Source organism: Electrona antarctica (genome assembly GCF_951216825.1).
Source record: "Electrona antarctica genome assembly, chromosome: 1".
In the NCBI taxonomy this organism is placed as follows: domain Eukaryota; kingdom Metazoa; phylum Chordata; class Actinopteri; order Myctophiformes; family Myctophidae; genus Electrona; species Electrona antarctica.
The window spans coordinates 53,822,722-53,843,219 of NC_136806.1; the positions used below are offsets into that span (position 1 = coordinate 53,822,722).

Sequence of the window (20,498 nt, forward strand, 5' to 3'; positions counted from 1 at the left end):
GACTGCAGTGGCTGAGCACCTGGGGGTGAAGATTCACCGCACTACGGCGTACAACCCGCAGGGCAATGGGCTTTGTGAGCGGTTCCACCGGGACATGAAGGCCTCTCTTCGGGCCGTCCTTACAGACAGCAGCTGGGCTGACCGCCTCCCCTGGGTCATGCTTGGACTTCGCTCTGCCCCCAAGGAGGACCTCCAAGCTTCGTCCGCTGAACTGGTGTATGGTCAACCACTGCGGGTCCCGGGGGAGTTTCTTCCGGATGCCACAGCTCCCTGGTCGGCCGCCGTTCATCGAACTATGTCCCGGGGTGTCGCCAAGGCCCTGATCCCTATTCCGACATCTCGCCACTGCCTCCCCCAGTCCTACGTCCCCAAGGATCGTCTTCATCCGGCACGACAGTCATCGCTCTCCACTGCAGCCCCCCTACGATGGACCCTACCGTGTTCTAGAGGCGGGCGTGAAGAACTTTGTTGTGGACATGGGAGGCAGGCCTGAGCGCATCGCTATAGACCGCCTCAAGCCTGCGCACTTGGATGTCGACGGGCCGGTTCTGTTGGCCCTGCCCCCGCGACGGGGGCGCCCGCCTGTGTCTGGCCCAGGCCCTGCTCCGACCTCTGTCCCTGCCCCTCCCCCGGCCCCTTCCCCTCCTGCCAAGCGCAGTCGGTTCGGCCGCTTGATCCGTCCCCCCCCCGCGTTGAACATTTGCTGCTGGACTGTTCGATTGTCATTTACAGTATTATTATTATTTTTGCACTTTTCAGTACTGTTTTGTTGGTGAATTCTGGGGGGGCCTGTGTGGTGATCCACATATAAGAGACTGGCAGAGACATTCACCAAAAGGGACATTGTGCCTTTAAGAGGATGATGAGCGCAGTTCAGGCTAGGGTTTCCGGTTCCGGGTTAACTAGTACAAGTGTGTTGTTATTGTTCTGACTGTGATGCTGCTGCAGTGTGATGCTACACGTTTGGGATAAGTAAACTACCTCGACACAACTCCGTCTCCTGTCTTGCTGTTACTTACCCCACATCAATATGTTTTCTTTTACTCTCCAATGGAAGCAAAACTGTGTGCAAACATTGGTGCTGTGGCTTAGTTGGTTAAAGTGCCTGTCTAGTAAACAGGAGATCCTGGGTTCAACTCCCAGCAGTGCCTTGTAGCCCAAGCTTTTGTTCTTGCAATATTATCAGGCATTATAGGTCATTTGGAACCCAGCGCCAGTAGATTTCAATTAAGTGAGGCTCCACCCACTGCAATCTTTGAGGTGGAGGCTCTATGGTGCAATGGATAGCGCATTGGACTTCTAGGCATGTCAATAGAGATATTCAAATGCTGTGGGTTCGAGTCCCACCAGAGTCGTTAGCCGAAGTATGTAAGCTCCGCTGTTTTCGAATAAAAAACTAAAGTATTTTTCAGATTGGGCTGTACCAAACCAGGCACGAAAAAAAGAGAAATCACTCCAGTAAGAAGTCTCTGTGGCGCAATTGGCTAGCGCGCTCGGCTGTTAACCGAGAGGATGGTGGTTCGAGCCCACCCAGGGACGCAAAGATGGAACTGTCAAAATTCTCTAGGCATCAAAGTGCTGCGTGGGAAGCTTCCTAGTTGTGCCCAACATAAGCAATCCGACACGGCAGTACTATTGAAAGTTCCTGGTTTATGTCAGTGTGAATTCTGAGTCTGCTATTTCCCCCTACCCAAGGTTTTCTATAAGGTGCATAGGATCGAGCAACACAGTTCAGTTAGTTTAGCCTTTAATCACTCAATATGTTTTCTTTTACTCTCCAATGGAAGCAAAACTGTGTGCAAACATTGGCGCTGTGGCTTAGTTGGTTAAAGTGCCTGTCTAGTAAACAGGAGATCCTGGGTTCAACTCCCAGCAGTGCCTTGTAGCCCAAGCTTTTGTTCTTGCAATATTATCAGGCATTATAGGTCATTTGGAACCCAGCGCCAGTAGATTTCAATTAAGTGAGGCTCCACCAACTGCAATCTTTGAGGTGGAGGCTCTGTGGCGCAATGGATAGCGCATTGGACTTCTAGGCATGTCAATAAAGATATTCAAAGGCTGTGGGTTCGAGTCCCACCAGAGTCGTTAGCCGAAGTATGTAAGCTCCGCTGTTTTCGAATAAAAAACTAAAGTATTTTTCAGATTGGGCTGTACCAAACCAGGCACGAAAAAAAGAGAAATCACTCCAGTAAGAAGTCTCTGTGGCGCAATTGGCTAGCGCGCTCGGCTGTTAACCGAGAGGATGGTGGTTCGAGCCCACACAGGGATGCAAAGATGGAATTGTCAAAATTCTCTAGGCATCAAAGTGCTACGTGGGAAGCTTCCTAGTTGTGCCCAACATAAGCAATCCGACACGGCAGTACTATTGAAGGTTTCTGGTTTATGTCAGTGTGAATTCTGAGTCTGCTATTTCCCCCTACCCAAGGTTTTCTATAAGGTGCATAGCATCGAGCAACACAGTTCAGTTAGTTTAGACTTTAATCACTCAATATGTTTTCTTTTACTCTCCAATGGAAGCAAAACTGTGTGCAAACATTGGCGCTGTGGCTTAGTTGGTTAAAGTGCCTGTCTAGTAAACAGGAGATCCTGGGTTCAACTCCCAGCAGTGCCTTGTAGCCCAAGCTTTTGTTCTTGCAATATTATCAGGCATTATAGGTCATTTGCAACCCAGCGCCAGTAGATTCCAATTAAGTGAGGCTCCACCCACTGCAATCTTTGAGGTGGAGGCTCTATGGCGCAATGGATAGCGCATTGGACTTCTAGGCATGTCAATAGAGATATTCAAAGGCTGTGGGTTCGAGTCCCACCAGAGTCGTTAGCCGAAGTATGTAAGCTCCGCTGTTTTCGAATAAAAAACTAAAGTATTTTTCAGATTGGGCTGTACCAAACCAGGCACGAAAAAAAGAGAAATCACTCCAGTAAGAAGTCTCTGTGGCGCAATTGGCTAGCGCGCTCGGCTGTTAACCGAGAGGATGGTGGTTCGAGCCCACCCAGGGACGCAAAGATGGAACTGTCAAAATTATCTAGGCATCAAAGTGCTGCGTGGGAAGCTTCCTAGTTGTGCCCAACATAAGCAATCCGACACGGCAGTACTATTGAAAGTTCCTGGTTTATGTCAGTGTGAATTCTGAGTCTGCTATTTCCCCCTACCCAAGGTTTTCTATAAGGTGCATAGGATCGAGCAACACAGTTCAGTTAGTTTAGCCTTTAATCACTCAATATGTTTTCTTTTACTCTCCAATGGAAGCAAAACTGTGTGCAAACATTGGCGCTGTGGCTTAGTTGGTTAAAGTGCCTGTCTAGTAAACAGGAGATCCTGGGTTCAACTCCCAGCAGTGCCTTGTAGCCCAAGCTTTTGTTCTTGCAATATTATCAGGCATTATAGGTCATTTGGAACCCAGCGCCAGTAGATTTCAATTAAGTGAGGCTCCACCAACTGCAATCTTTGAGGTGGAGGCTCTGTGGCGCAATGGATAGCGCATTGGACTTCTAGGCATGTCAATAGAGATATTCAAAGGCTGTGGGTTCGAGTCCCACCAGAGTCGTTAGCTGAAGTATGTAAGCTCCGCTGTTTTCGAATAAAAAACTAAAGTATTTTTCAGATTGGGCTGTACCAAACCAGGCACGAAAAAAAGAGAAATCACTCCAGTAAGAAGTCTCTGTGGCGCAATTGGCTAGCGCGCTCGGCTGTTAACCGAGAGGATGGTGGTTCGAGCCCACACAGGGATGCAAAGATGGAATTGTCAAAATTCTCTAGGCATCAAAGTCCTACGTGGGCAGCTTCCTAGTTGTGCCCAACATAAGCAATCCGACACGGCAGTACTATTGAAAGTTTCTGGTTTATGTCAGTGTGAATTCTGAGTCTGCTATTTCCCCCTACCCAAGGTTTTCTATAAGGTGCATAGCATCGAGCAACACAGTTCAGTTAGTTTAGCCTTTAATCACTCAATATGTTTTCTTTTACTCTCCAATGGAAGCAAAACTGTGTGCAAACATTGGCGCTGTGGCTTAGTTGGTTAAAGTGCCTGTCTAGTAAACAGGAGATCCTGGGTTCAACTCCCAGCAGTGCCTTGTAGCCCAAGCTTTTGTTCTTGCAATATTATCAGGCATTATAGGTAATTTGGAACCCAGCGCCAGTAGATTTCAATTAAGTGAGGCTCCACCCACTGCAAGCTTTGAGGTGGAGGCTCTGTGGCGCAATGGATAGCGCATTGGACTTCTAGGCATGTCAATAGAGATATTCAAAGTCTGTGGGTTCGAGTCCCACCAGAGTCGTTAGCCGAAGTATGTAAGCTCCGCTGTTTTCGAATAAAAAACTAAAGTATTTTTCAGATTGGGCTGTACCAAACCAGGCACGAAAAAAAGAGAAATCACTCCAGTAAGAAGTCTCTGTGGCGCAATTGGCTAGCGCGCTCGGCTGTTAACCGAGAGGATGGTGGTTCGAGCCCACCCAGGGACGCAAAGATGGAACTGTCAAAATTCTCTAGGCATCAAAGTGCTACGTGGGAAGCTTCCTAGTTGTGCCCAACATAAGCAATCCGACACGGCAGTACTATTGAAAGTTTCTGGTTTATTTCAGTGTGAATTCTGAGTCTGCTATTTCCCCCTACCCAAGGTTTTCTATAAGGTGCATAGCATCGAGCAACACAGTTCAGTTAGTTTAGCCTTTAATCACTCAATATGTTTTCTTTTACTCTCCAATGGAAGCAAAACTGTGTGCAAACATTGGCGCTGTGGCTTAGTTGGTTAAAGTGCCTGTCTAGTAAACAGGAGATCCTGGGTTCAACTCCCAGCAGTGCCTTGTAGCCCAAGCTTTTGTTCTTGCAATATTATCAGGCATTATAGGTCATTTGGAACCCAACGTCCTTGTTTCTCGCCAGTAGATTTCAATTAAGTGAGGCTCCACCCACTGCAATCTTTGAGGTGGAGGCTCTGTGGCGCAATGGATAGCGCATTGGACTTCTAGGCATGTCAATAGAGATATTCAAAGGCTGTGGGTTCGAGTCCCACCAGAGTCGTTAGCCAAAGTATTTAAGCTCCACTGTTTTCGATTAAAAAACTAAAGTATTTTTCAGATTGGGCTGTACCAAACCAGGCACGAACAAAAGAGAAATCACTTCAGTAAGAAGTCTCTGTGGCGCAATTGGCTAGCGTGCTCGGCTGTTAACCGAGAGGATGGTGGTTCGAGCCCACCCAGGGACGCAAAGATGGAACTGTCAAAATTCTCTAATTCTCTCGACATAATGTGAAATATTACACATCTCCTATGCCAGTGGTTTTAAACATTTTCACATCATGTTGACATATATTTGGCCGCGGACCCCCATCTGAAAATGTTTTGTGCCAGGGACCCCCAGAAGATTTGTATTAGAAACTTCAAAATGATTCAAAATGTTCCACACTTTCAATATTGTTATTGTTATTATTATTATTATTATTATTATTATTATTATCTGTTTGGAATTGATGACATGAAACAGTCGCCTGTGCTGTGCATCTCTTGAACTCTCAATGTTTGTAAACAAATGTTACAATCCCTTGACCTTCAATGGAGCTGTTCAGTACTGCCACACTCCCACTAGATGTCGCTGTGATTCCAAGATATTGAATAAATACTGCTTTGTAGGTGGAGCTCAGCTCATTATCTCCTAAAGTGTTGAAATAACTATATTTGGCACACCTATTCGTTTCACGTGGATATCATTAAAGAATAGTCTCACACACAGGCCCTGTCCTCTTGAGAGAGGCAACATTGTTTCTAAAGCAAGTATGCCAGTATCCTGACCTGAGCGCATACCCAATTCTGAAGAGCTTTCAGATGAAAATAGCAGAGCTACAAATTCACAAGAGCAACAATGTGAGATTGTAGGCCTATGGAAAACAAACAAACACTGAAACACACATACAAATGCAAAATGCAAAGTTATCAGCAGCCATAGTATAGCTTAAGTATCAATTAGCCTAATCATTAATGAATAATCAATTTGGTATTAGCCTCTAGCATATACTTAATACATTTCCTGAAGAATTAACGTGCAGGATCTATTGTATATTGTGCAAGTCATTATGAAGAGGCTTACAGCCCATACATCAGGGTGGCCATAAACAGTGCAACAACAAGCACTATAGTATTGGTGAGAGGATGATGACTACCTGAAATATTGATATTATACAGAAAAGACATAATGTGAAATATTACACATCTCCTATGCCAGTGCAGGTTCTCAAACATTTTCACATCATGTTGACATATATTTGGCCGCGGACCCCCATCTGAAAATGTTTTGATGCCATGGACCCCCAGAAGAAACTTCAAAATGATTCAAAATGTTCCACACTTTCAATATTGTTATTATTACTTGCGCAAGCAGAGCGCGCAAGTACTAGTTTCGCAGGACGATGCGTATGCACCGTCCCAGCAAATGACGTAATGACTACTTGTGCCTGATACGGCAGTGGTGGTGCCAGACTACATACATGTATACATAGGAGCATTACCTTTAATCCTCCCGACACTAAAACATATCGTCATTACGTCACCATCGAAAACCAATTACACTCTGGTATTGGGACCTTTAATCCACATCTTTATTACGTCATCATTGAGAGCTATAGTCATCATTGAGAGCTAGCATATGACGCCAGTTATACCCTGATGTCATATGCTGGGACGGTGCATACGCATCAAAAGTAACCACAGTATACCACTAATCAACTTACAAATTACATATACATATACATAGAGGCATTTCCTTTAATCCACCCGACACTGATCGAGATATATGTCACATCTTTATTACGATATACTTCATAATACTACTTTTTTACGTGCAAAAAGTAGGTACGTAGCAAATAGCTAAACCTAATAATTCAATATTTCAATCGTTCTTTCAAAGAGAAGCTGAGATTTGACAGTTTGTAGCGGTCGACAGTACTTGCGCGCTCTGCTTGCGCACTAGTTGGCCTACTTGTGTGCAACAAGCAAGTAGGCACTCGACAGAGTGCAGTTCTAGTTATTATTATCACCACCCATATATTACGATTATCATTATTATTATGATTATTATTATGATTATTATTATTATTATTAGTATTATTATTAGTATTATTGAGTGGTGTAAACCACTCCTACAACTGGCTTTTGTGTGCATAAAAAAATGACCATGGTTGCTATGTTCAAAATAATTTCTGACGTAATTAAATCACACCCGGGTGAACTGGATGACCGTAGCAACCGTGGTCATTTTCTCTGCGCAAAAAAAGCCAGTTGTGAAATCACATCCAGGTGTGATTTCATTACGTCAGATCAGAGCTGATCATGCTATATAAAACCTTACACCACTCAGTTCACACGGGTGTGATTTGTATTATTATAATAGCTTTATTAGCCTATACAACACATGGGTCTCAATCTCATGTCCAGGGACACTGGGTCAGAATTCAGAGTATAGACCCCTCAGAGTGTATGGAACCTTCAACCAAATGGACCTCTTCTGGGGACGGGGGTCCCCTATAGTTAATACAGCATTTATATTTTATTTTTTTCCCATAACATTAATCTTCTCTTCTGGGGGTCCCTGGCACAAAACCTTAAGGCTATAAATCATATGTCAATTTTGGTCCTTTTGGAAACGATTAAGAACCACTGAATCACTGTGTAGCAGTAGCCTATGCCAGGCCTATACATGCAGCGGGGTTCGGATGGGGTGTTTCTCTTTAATTCCGCAGCATCTGTCATACTGTATGCGGCCCTCCGTGTTCGTTCACTTCGGAGGGCGGTCCGTGCCGTGCCGTGTGTGTGCAGACACACAATGACTGCTCGGAGTCTTTATCTCGGACAGTAGAAGAACTATAGGCTGGTATTGATGCGACATCATGGACCGATCGAGATCGTGCTCGCACAACAACATGCACGTCGAGGCAGGCATTGCACTGCAGTCTGACCGCTGGCCTATAAACGGCATTGACACAGGATTTCAAGGAATGCCATGCGATCATCATCAGTGCCTCCGGCGCCGTACAGCTGGCCTATGTCTAGATCTACTCTGCTGCTGCAAGAACTGACGTCGGGGAGAGGAGATCCCAGAGCCAGACAGTGTCTGTTTGTTGTTTCGTGTTGTGTGTGTGTGTTGTGCGTGTGTCAGTGTGTGTGTTTGTTTGTGTGTGCGTGTGTGTGTGTGTGTGTGTGTGTGTGTGTGTGTGTGTGTGTGTGTGTGGGACTAATTGTTGATATTCTGCAGTCCTGCGTCGGTTACCAAAACGCAAAGGGCAAGATCGAGTGAGAGAGCTAGCAGATCCTAAATTAACGGACCAAGACGCGCTCGGCTCTCTCAAATAGGCGACTACCAGAAGAAGCCACAACCAAGAAAGAAGAAAGAACAGCGCGACACTTTTTGGGAGGAGGAGGAGGGGGGGGGCTTTTTTCTTTCTTTCTTTCTTTCCAAGCGGGGTCACAAGATGATGTCGCTCATAGACCTGGACGACGACCAGCGGTGGGTCCCCACGCACGTGAATGTGACCGTGCTCCGCGCCAGGGGGCTGCGGACCAAGGGCAAGCACGGCAGCCGCTACCTCTACACCATCATCCAGGTGATGCAGGGCACTGCATGGCATGGACAGGGTCATCAATATTATGTCGATACACACGGACAAAATGTCTCCGTGGCATTGTGGCAAGAAAGACTTGACTGACTTTATTTTGATCTTAAGACGGTGCAGGTTCCCAAACTTTGTCATGTCAAGGACCCCCAGGCCCCATATTGACACTAATTAGCCCGCGGACCCCTATATTGACACTAATTAGCCCGCGGACCCCCATTTGAAAATATATTCCAGGGACCCCCATAAGAGAAGATTTTTACGGCTCTAGCAGTGATTCTCAATAATTTCAAGGACCCTCAGTTTGACATGCATCTTAGTCTACAGATCCCCATTGATTTAATGTTATTTCTATCTCTGGGACCCCAATTTATATTGTATATAATCAATGTTAATTTAACTCTGAGTGTATAAATGAAATCAAATGGAGCCATTTAGTTCCATTTGTACACTCAGAGTTACAGACCCATAAAGGGTCCATTTGGTTACAAACTATAATTTAGCAACCTGGAACTCACTCAAGGACCCCTAGGGGTCCCACTGTTTTAAGAGACCAAATTACTCTCCAGGTCCAGGTTTTCTTCAGAATATGACACTGATTGACTACACATTAGGAGTCCACTGGGACAGTGGTTCTCGGACGTTTTGTTTTCAAGGACCCTCATAACCAAATGGACCTGTAATGGTCCATGTAGGGCTTTTAGCATCTTAAAACGTGCACTTTAAACACCGCAACCGCAATATTCATGAATTACTTACCTTTAAAGATATTTTGGGTTTCATATTCATAATTTAGGCCTATACAGGCCTATACTATATTGTTTATTATTATTATTATTATTATTATTATTAATTTTATTTTCAAAAATAGAAAACACAAGCTCAATCTCACAACATGCGTTATTTAAATCCATTTTCAAATGATCTTATATTTTAAATCAGTGGTCATTTTTTCCCCCTCCATTCGGTGTGTTTCAATTTACAATTTACAATTTAGGCATTTAGCAGACACTCTTAATCCAGAGCGATTTACATTAAGCAATAACAAAAGCATGGCATACATCACATATATAAAAAAGTAGTTATCATGAATCATGCGTAAACTAAGAACGTAACAGTGGAGTATCTATGTAAACTATACATACTATACATAATATATTATATATTATGTGTACTATAAAGTGCTATGACTACATAAAATGCAATTCTAGAGCTGTCTACGTAACAAGCTATAAGTCTGTTTAAAATACTATCTAAGTCTACATAGTCTACATAGTCTACAATTCTACATAATGTGCTATCTAAGGGGCTAGGCTAGGGCCTATGAGGGCCTATGCCCAGCTTTGTGTGTCTGTGAGTACCCCATAGCGATGATTTGATTGGCTGAGGGCTGAGGGAAGTGAGTACAGAAAAGGTGGGACGCCAAAAGTGATTGGCCGGAATGTGATGATGTATGATGATAAGAGCGCCCCTCACTTCACACAAGTGTGATTTTTTAAAATAACTCTAACGGCCCATGCCTCTAGCAGGGGTATCCGGAAAACTCGCCAGTTTTCCAACTCGCCGCGATTTAGTGCATTTTATATTTACTTCACCTTCATTTAAATTGCATTGAATCGAGAGAGAGAGAGAGAGAGAGAGAGGATAGTTGTTTAGAGTTAACACTAGAGAAAGTAGGAATGCTAAAAGTTTAAACACCAAAGTACCGAAACTGAAAAGGTAGGCCTACTTATCATTGGTATTCACATGCTCACCTTTTTATCATCATCTAGCTGACCATTTAATTGCACAAAATAATTTGATCACTTTGCAAATGAACTATAACATTTGGAAGTTTGACATACAAGACAGCATGTTAGCATAACGATGACAGCATTGATGAAGAATTTTCAACCATGGCGACTTGGTAAACTGGCAAGTTCTCCGGTATTCCTTGCAGGTGGGGAAGGAGAAGTACACCACGGGCCTGGTGGAGAAGGCGGCGGTGCCCGAGTGGCAAGAGGAGTGCTGCTTCGAGCTGCTCCCGGGCATCCTGGAGGCGGGGGGCCGGGGCGACTACCCCCCGGGCAGCGGAGACCTGGTCCTCACCGTCATGCACCGCGTCCTCATCGGCCTCGACGTCTTCCTGGGCCAGGCCATCGTCCCCCTGGACAGGATCTTCGAGGACGGCATGTGTCCCAGAGACGAGTGAGTACAGGCGCCTATAGCGTTTCACGGCCGAGCTACACCAGGCTTTTCAGCACACACGCACTTATATATCCGATTTTAAAGTGCGCCTATGCAGGGCTCGCGTGGGCGCGTTGGTTCGAGATCTGGTTCAGTTCTAGATTCTTGGAACCTTTTCTTTTGGTTCCAGTTCCGAACCAGGTTTTAGGGTCCTGAAACCAATTCATTGTCAGTGGAAACTCTCTGAACTGGTTCAATATTAGGCAGGAAAAAATAACCGAACAGGTTCAACCCGGTGGAAAAGGGGCCTAAGAGTTGGCCCCGGTATATACCGATACATACCAGCATCGGAAAAGCTGCCGGTACCGCCTAAAATGCTGGTATCGGTATCGCGGCGACTATATGCAAGTCTATGCCAATCCGTTTGAATTTAGTTGATGTTTCATACTGTACTATATTTACATAATCATTTTACTAACTTTACCTTACTAACTAGCTGCACATTAACGATTATTAATGGGATTTTTACTTATTCCAAGATCCGTGTTTAATTTCAAGGAACACCATAACTCTGACTTGCAGACCCTGCGAGGGTCCATTTGGAACCCCCTCAATGACCACGGAGGGTCCCTGGACCCCAGTTTGAGAACCACTGCCATAGATAATTTCAAAATTACTATCGAATTGGTATCCGTATCGGAATCTGTATCGGGACGGGAAGGAAGAACTGATATCGGTACATCGCTAAAAAATACCACCACCAGCAGTTGTTTACTGCCCTCAGGCTGACCGAGAGAAATGGGTCACGTTGTCGGGCAAATCTGTCAGCACCACCACAGAAACAAAGTCACACAACCACATTATCTTATAAAGCATGAATGATTTGTATTAATTGCTGCAACAATGTAGACAGACATCATTTGGTACAAACCGACCCTCAAATGATTTCTGCATACATGTCTTAGACTCTGACCAAACTCCAACCCCTATCTGAAAACCCATGTGATGACACATTCTTTTCTCAGTATGGCTTCATTCTATATGCGGTAATTGCAGTATGTACCTAAAACCATCTGTTCTGTCACCTATCTGGATTGACAAGGACATGTGGTGGTGGTGGTGGTGGTAGTAGTATGTCAGCAGCCTAAGGCCATGTCACAGGTCACTAGACCCCAAGTTTACTCTCAACTGCAAAGTGGTCACACTGATACAGAAGCACACACAATGGATTATTTTATGCAGGTTTGACCACTTGAATGCCAGCATCTCTTCTGGGGAAGAAAAAAGAATCACCTTAAAAATCACACCCATGTGAAGTGAGGGGCGCTCTTATCATTTTACAACATCGAGGACAAAACGAACATTAAACTCTCTTCATTGTTAATGGCATTTAATGTTTGTGTTAGTGACAAAGCAAACATTAAACCTGTATATAGGAGGGGCTAGCGCCCCTCAAAAATAGCAGATCTACAAGCTCACACAATGCGTCGCATCGAATCAGATCACGACGGGTCACATTGTGAGCTGAAAATAGTACTGTTGCAACCAAGGTCTGTTTTACTAAGACTAGAGGGTTTAAGGACTAAAATCCCACTGTATATCGTTGCTGTCCGACAGAAACCTCTTATCTTCAACACCCTACTTGATCACACTGCAGCCTCACACAAAAGCATCAAAAGTAGCAGATCCACAAAGCTCGAAATGCAGCGCAAAGCGACGCGTTCCGAGCTTGTGGATCTACCCGACAACAACCATGTACACACAGGCGCATGTGGGTCCTCCCTAGCCCATCCCACAATGCACCACATCACGATCTGATGTGATGACGTGATCAGGTGAGATCAGGTGCAGGTGGTGATGATGTTTGGACAGTTCGTACTGTGGAGTGTGGAGACAGCGAGGCTGTTGTGGGAACCATGCGTGGGATGTGGGATGTAGCACTGGGGACAGCTAGACGTTGGTTAGACATACCAACAGTCCTACAGTCATTAGTCAGACAAAACCGTGCTGCGAGTTAATAATCACCCGTGTTGCGGGTTAAAAATCACCCGTGCTGCAGGTTCAAATTCACCCGTGGCTCCCGGCATGCGTGGCGGGTTACAACTAATCGGTGCTGCGGGTTAAAAATCACCCGTGGCTTCCTGTGAGGTTAGGGTTTGGTTAAGGTTTGTTGAGGGTGTCTGACTAATATTCTGTTGGTTCAGGAGGCTGCAGTTTGTATAAATCACTGACACAGATAGGCCTATACAGTTAAACCATTTTCAACACAGTCTCCACATTTTGGGCCTGTCATTATAGAGGAGATGCACATGCATAAAGTCAATGGCAAATCGAGTGGCAAAGTGAGTGACAAAGTCAGTTTAATGTTGTTTAACGTCATTTAATGCAATCAAATACAACTTTTCTGTTTGGATGTATGGGCCGTCAAGGCCAGGAAGTAGTTTTATGCCACTCAGTAGACGTTCCCGCATAACTGGGTTTGATGATGATGTCACGCACATAGGCATAAATAGTTTTTAAAAAGTGTTTAATTTTTTTAATACATAACCCTGTCACGATTATGACATTTTACATGATGGCTAATTGTCACACAAATAATTGCGATGAGCGATTTTATTGTGTCGTTGAACATATGCATAATAATGAGTAAAAAACAAGACCTTTTTTAAGCATTTGCAGCGTGCAGTCAGAACAGAAAGCCTACAATTTTTGTTCTGAAAAATGTGAATCAGAGGTCAAACCTCCTCCATGTGTTCAGAAAGACTACTCTCCAGGAAATTGCTTTGCGGCACACTGTTATTATGATGCATGGTAGGCTAATGTATAGCATTAACATGTCCATGATAATTAACTATGGCTGACAATGTGTAGTTTGGTTTGGGTGGGAAATTCACACAAGTATGAAAAGTATGCCGAGCGTCTACGCACGCACGCACGCACGCACACACAGTAATTTTGACTTTGCTATTCAAGACCCATTTTAGTGAATAAAACATGATTTTAACCAATGTGTATGGCAAAGTATGTTAATATCAATGTAAAGTACAGTAGCACAATGACAACAAACATTTATTAGACAGAAATGGCGTGATCAACTGTCTAAGGGCCTGATCATACTATAGCGGTGGTCCCCAAACCTTTTTGGCCGTGTACCCCCTGTTACCTCCTGACTTAGCTGACGCACCCCCAACACTAAGTCTCGTTGTATTTGGCCGAAAATGATAAATTCTTTACTATGATTATGGCAAATGATCACAGAATGTCACTGCACTGAGAGACATGCAGCTGCTGTACTGTATACTCCCGCAGCTGCTCTATACATATCTTTACAATAGTGTTTTGCCAGAGTTTGACATTTCTGCTAAATAAATAACACCCTAAAACTGCCATTACACCCTTTTCATGTCACACACCCGAGGGCGTTCGCGCACCACAAGGGGTGCACGCACCACAGTTTGGGAACCCCTGTACTATAGCGTCACACAAAAGCATCAAAAGAAGCAAATCCACAAGCTCGAAATGCGGCACAAAGCGACACTACTTTTTGATCTGCTACTTTTGCTATTTTTGAGTTTGGGAAATAGGCCTATGAGTTTTCCACCCGACAGAGGTGATAATACTTTATTGACTGGGGTCTCCTAGGGCTCTATACTAGATCTGATCTCCCTTTAAATCAGAATTTGTTTTTAGTGTGACAATTACAGTTTACAGGTGGTGAAGCAGTGGGTGAAATTCTTGTTTTCTTGTAGTATCGTAGTACAGTAAGACAGTCCTGGGGAGACAAAATGTACACAATAACAAAAAACACTATACTGTATACAAAAGAGATGGACATGGACATGGACATTTACATGGACATGGACATTTACATCTGAATAGATGCTCCTTTTCAGTCCAACTCTCAGAGAAGATAGAGTCTAGCACCAACGAGCTGGCCAGATGTATGGAGAACCAGGATGACTGGAAGCGACGATGGAAGGCTCGTCTGAGGACGACCTAGAGAGAGATTAGTAGTTCCCAAACGTTTTAGCCTGAGACCCTAGGACCCAAACTAGTGGAAATCTACAAGCACACAATGCAGTGCCATGTTGTGAGCTTGTAGATCTACTATTTTCACAGTCACTACTTTTTTTCTTTTAAGCACACACCACAGTGACGTGTTGTGAGCTTATAGATCTACTGTTTTCATAGTCACTATTTTTTTTATTTTAAGCACATGTAACGCCCAGGATTCGAACTTCATGGGTCTCCCACGTGAAAGTCCAACATCTTAACCACTAGATCAGAGGGATATCCCTATGGACCAGGGGAGATATTAGACCATTGATGCCATCAGGTAGAGGCTCTGAGCCACACTTGTGAGCTTGTAGATCTACTATTTTCACAGTCACTACTTTTTTCTTTTAAGCACACAACACAGCGACATGTTGTGAGCTTGTATATCTACAGTACTATTTTCACAGTCACCATATTGTTTTTATGGAATTCCTTTGATTATTTAGTATTTGATTGTAATACTAAACTAAGAAAATAAAGGGAGCATTTACTTGCGACCCATTAAATTGGTCCACTGGCATAGAGGATAGAGGTAGGGAGTGACACCAAATATCTATCTGAAAATAACCAATCTGCTGCTCACAGATCCCGGCTGTAGATATGCTATTTTCGGTGATTGTTCCGCCCAGAATAGGGATGCTAGGGTTCTTGAGGTTAAGGTGACTGACGCACAAGTACAATTACTCCCAAGTACTGTACTGTTTGAGATATTTCCGATTGTCAATACTTTCACTTCTACTTACTTACCCTACTACTAAACTTTAGTTACTAGTTACTTTGTAGATTTGCATTACTATTACACAAATAAACGTTGAATGTTTTTAAACGATTGTTTTAATTATAGACATAAAAGTGTTTTTATCTCTCCAAGGTGGTACTGCTTAATTCCCAAAAGGTGTAAAATGCAGACTTGCAAAGAAAAAATTATTCCAAGGCACTCTGTCTTTGGTGAAAAAATAATAATTATGATTGTTTTAACTCATTTTATAAATTTTAAAACATGGGACATTCTGCGTTATGAGTACATTTACTTTTGATACTTTAACTATAATTTTGTTGCCAATATTTTTTTTCAAGTCAAATTGTAATTGCAGACTTTTACTTGTAACCGAGGTTTCTGCCCGACAGCACACCAAAAGACACAAAGACACAAAGATACTAAGCTACACAGCATATGTCTTAGCTTTGAAGTTGAAACCAGCCCAAACGTCTTTGTAGCTTTGTAGCTGTTGCAGCCTCTAACGGTGCATGTATCTTTGTGTCTTCATGTCGCTGGCTTACATTGGAAAGAATAATAATAATGGGAGCCTGTATCTTTGTAGCTGAGTCACGTTTTCACTCCCTATCAGATTTCGTAAACACTGCAGCTCAGTTCTTCAAGGTGCTGGTGGATAAAGAGATGTGGAAGAACGGCTTTAGCATAAATAAGTCAACATCACACTTAATAAATAGCAAAGGGACACTTTATCATTTAACCCATTAAAACCGTTAAATCATCTGTGTCATTTTAGATTTTAGCTGTATTCTGTATATACCATAGCACAAGAAAAAGTAGTTAATATTTCGTCACAAATTCCTTCTAACACTTTAACAATATTTTATACTCTTGTATATTTAATATTTTAGTCTTGAAAATGTTTGCAAATCTGAATATGTATTTTTGATTGCGGCCATAGGTCGCAGATTACTATCCGTCTGTTCGTCACGCCACCATATATGGCCGTCACTCCATCACACATTGTGACACGCTCAATATATGCCGTCTCCATAATGAAGATCACGACACAGACCTCATCAAACCCTGGATAGCCATACATGGAGAAGACTGGATCATCACCTAGATCTTATGGATCCGGCCAGCAACTCTAGATCTGACCTCAAAACTCAAACCCTTAGATCTCCATATACTGTATGGAGCTGGCATTCCATATGATGTTTTTGTGTGACACTGTATCAAGAAGGGCATTCATTTCCAAAAAACATCTGTACAGGCCAGCAAGAGGAGACCCATTTTCACTCGCTTAACATTATTGCATTTTTCGCTATCATGCCCATTTCCCAATGCTGACTCGCTGTAGTACACACTTGCAAGTACAGTATTAGCAGCATACAGTAAGTGAGCTGGAAAGAAGAAAGCCATTGTGTTGCTATAAGCTGAGGCATTGTCCTGTAGTCAGCATAACAGCAGCATTACACACGACACGGTATCTACACATTTCTGAAGTTACAATCGAGGTAATGCCTTTTAAGACATCTCTTATTCTAAATTGGCCAAATTGTCAATATATGATGTAATAAAGACGCAAACATTGGGGATGTCTTTAGAGCCCTGCTCTAAAGACATTGGGAATTAGCTGCAGTAGTGGAAGAAAGACTCACATATTTTGTTCTCAATTAAAAGTAGTAATACCACAATATACAAATGCTCTGTTACAAGTACGAGGCCTGTGGTCACATTTATTGATTTCAATAAAAGTACAACAGTGTTGGCATCAAAATATACTCAATTTCAAACATTTGTCAAATTTGACACATTCTGATCTTGTAGATCGGCCCATTTCAAATAGACAAAACATAAAATAGGGCTTAATTGGTTAATGTATGTTTTGTAAAAAAGTTCTATTTAAATTACTGATGTTTTCAAATAATTGCAGTGGAGTAAAAATGCAATGATATTTGATATGATATTTAACGTATCTAAAAATGGACGTACTCAACTCAAAGTCAAAGTGTCTAAAAATGAGATAACCATTAATTATTTCTCTCCGTATATATACGTACCCCCCAGCTAGGGGACATTATTTGCTAAGTCTGTATAAATACGGACCCCAACGTATACTCTGTGTATATAATGTACATGGTTGAGCCCCACGGCAGCTTTTAACATAGATCCGGTTGCTATGCAACGCCTCCGTCACCACCAGCTATGGGACGTTAAGGGTGCGTTCGGAAATGCACACCGGGAGCGCGCTCGCCGATTAGTTTGCATTGCACAGTGTGCTCAGTGCGCTATTTCCGAACGCGCCCTAAATCTGATGTCCGTTTACCTCGGTTACGAGCAGGATTTTCAAACCTCCATAAGTCGGAATCCAGGAGTGCTGTCCTTGGTGGATCTTTGTGACTTTGTACCGCGTCGCTCCCGACATGTAAACGTTTCTGGCGAGAGGTAAACAGTGTGTGCTAATGCTAATGATACTAAAGTGTGTGTATTGAGTGTGTGTATGGGGCGGTGGGGCGGGCAAACTCCTTCTCTTAAAGTGAACACGGATGGTGGCATAGGTTAACTTAATTTATGATAACAGCTAACGGCACAGAAAGAATTAATGCACTTAGTTACTTTCCATCACTGATTCTGTCTCTGAAGTGAAACATGGAGCTGGTCTATAACTTTAGTTTGATGTGTGTTTATCAATAGGGCCTTTCATTAGAGGCACTGGCTGTGACGCACATTTGTTAACTGTCCCCAACGACCTCCCACAATTTCCGAATGCTTCCATCATTCAGTCTGGAGCAACGGAAGCTCTGAAAATGATCAGAGGATAAATCAGATGTGACGCCTCCTCTCCGCTTTTCCTAGCCTATCGAAGCATATTGCTTGCTGCTTATTGCATAGATGTCAAGTGCCCTGACTGCCCCACTCCCCCATTCTGACCCATAGCACTTTATTTTGAATGTCATAATTTGAAACAAATGTAATGAGACTAATGACTAATGAGAACGTATTGCTTATTTTACTGTCCAATGACTGGGCCAAGATATTGTGGAACATCTTGCTCCGTTAGCATAAGACATCCAATGTAGGCCTCAAGCCCCCAGTAAGGCTATCCAACGTTGAAGCTGCCACTATACTGCCGAAAAGTGGCACTGCAGCACGTTCATGGAGGTGGACGGACGTTCAGTGACGTCATGTGCGTAATCCCGGACCTCAAATTTGAGGTCCGGGATTCAAAACGCCACTGAAATGAATAGCGCGCGGGGGGGGGGCATGTCACTCCGGTCCTCCCTCTATCCTTTATAACTCTATGGGTAGGCCCACTACATTTCTGGTGTGTGAAATGGCACAAGGGACGAGAGACCCCACAAAAAGACCACCCCCGAAAGACGGGCGCACTCTGCACCCACACACATGTGCCCTTCCTGTGTTTGAGCCCCTAGCTGCCCCCTCAGTGCTCTCTGCACGGCCCTGCGTCATACCCATCCAGTCTCAGGTTTCTGCATGTATCAAACCAAATGTCGGAGGTTTCAGAAGTAACACTTGTAAACCAAATGGATTGCATCCTGCTGAGCTGCAACTAAAGCTGCATGATTCTTTATCGTCAAAGATTATTATAATTGTTTGGCTCTATGTATTATTTTAAGCTACGTTACCTGGATCAATTATAACTTGACTTGTATCCATAGAGTCATAAATATATCTAGAGGACGGACTGCCCACTTGTAGTACGGCTATTTTCACAATTTATTTCCCTCTTTCTCATAATATTTGGCCAATGAAAACCATCTTTAATAATTTTATTTTAGAGGTATTAAACATATCTTGAAGTTACCCACTCCAGCCCTATATACATTTCGGCCATTTGGAAATAGCAGATCTCACAATGTGTCGCATCGCGTTATACATTTGAATCTGTAAATTCAGTACTTTTGGTACTTTAAGTATGTTTTGATGCCAATACTTTTATACTTTTACTCAAGTACATTTGAATTATGGACTTTTACTTGTAACGCAGGGGTTCTCAACGTTTTTGACCCCCAGAAATGCTTTGGCCGTGTCTCGTGACCCCCGCCCCGCCCCCCTCCCCACCCCCAATACAAATTGACCACTACAATAACCATAATAATAGTGAAAATACATCATGAATAAATACTGAAACCAGATATAATCATTAAGGAAAGTTTATGCATGTACTATGTGTACTATGTAAACTCTTCATTTCTCTTTTCCATCCATTCAGTTGCATTTTGGGGACCCCCCAAAATTATTTGGCGACCCCCCCCCCGGGGGGTCGCGACCCACGGGTTGAGAACCCCTGTTGTAACGGACTACTTCTAGATTGCAGTATTGATACTTTAAGTAAAACAGTTTTGTTGGCCTAGTATTTTTATTTAAAAATGTTCCAACTCGTTGATTATTTTTAAAGCTTCCCCAGAAAACAGATATAATCTGCAGCCTTCATCATCACAAAAGTTTTTTTCCGGCTTTTTTATTTATTTTTCAACAATTATTATAAAATATCTGCTAAAACCGATATACAGTATTATTTTGATATCTATTCGATACCGATATTGCATTTTTAAGGCCAATATACTGATATGATGACAGGTGAATTGCCCATATCCCTACTATACAGTATGGCCATATGGTCATATCGGCCCCATGCAGCCCTTAGTGTGAAACATCATATACCACCGTCGACATTGGAATGGAGCAAAGGAACAACGGAGCACAACATCTGGCTTTAATTGCAGGCCCTCCACTCCTCTCCACTGCACTGTGCTCTCTGAAAGTCAGTGAATTCCAACAGCGTTTATTTTGGCTCGTCGAGAGACAGAGAGAGACTGGGAAGACTCCCACCACAGTCAGCTGTTTGGAACGTGCTCCTTGTCACACACAGTACCATACAACATACTGTAGTGTACAGTAAGCACCGGGTGGCAGGAGGGCGGTGTGGGGTCTT

General features: G+C 43.3%; 1 protein-coding gene across 1 annotated transcript in view; it reads left to right on the forward strand.

Moving 5' to 3' along the window:
• Positions 1-8,457: 8,457 nt before the first annotated feature.
• Positions 8,458-20,498, forward strand: part of rab11fip5b (RAB11 family interacting protein 5b (class I)) — a gene marked incomplete at its 5' end in the record, with an annotated part of 28,120 nt that continues 16,079 nt past the window's right edge. The window contains 2 exons of the mRNA XM_079501655.1: positions 8,458-8,589; positions 10,538-10,785. Of these exons, the coding sequence (XP_079357781.1) occupies positions 8,458-8,589; positions 10,538-10,785 (380 nt within the window). The remainder of the gene's footprint in view (positions 8,590-10,537; positions 10,786-20,498) is intronic.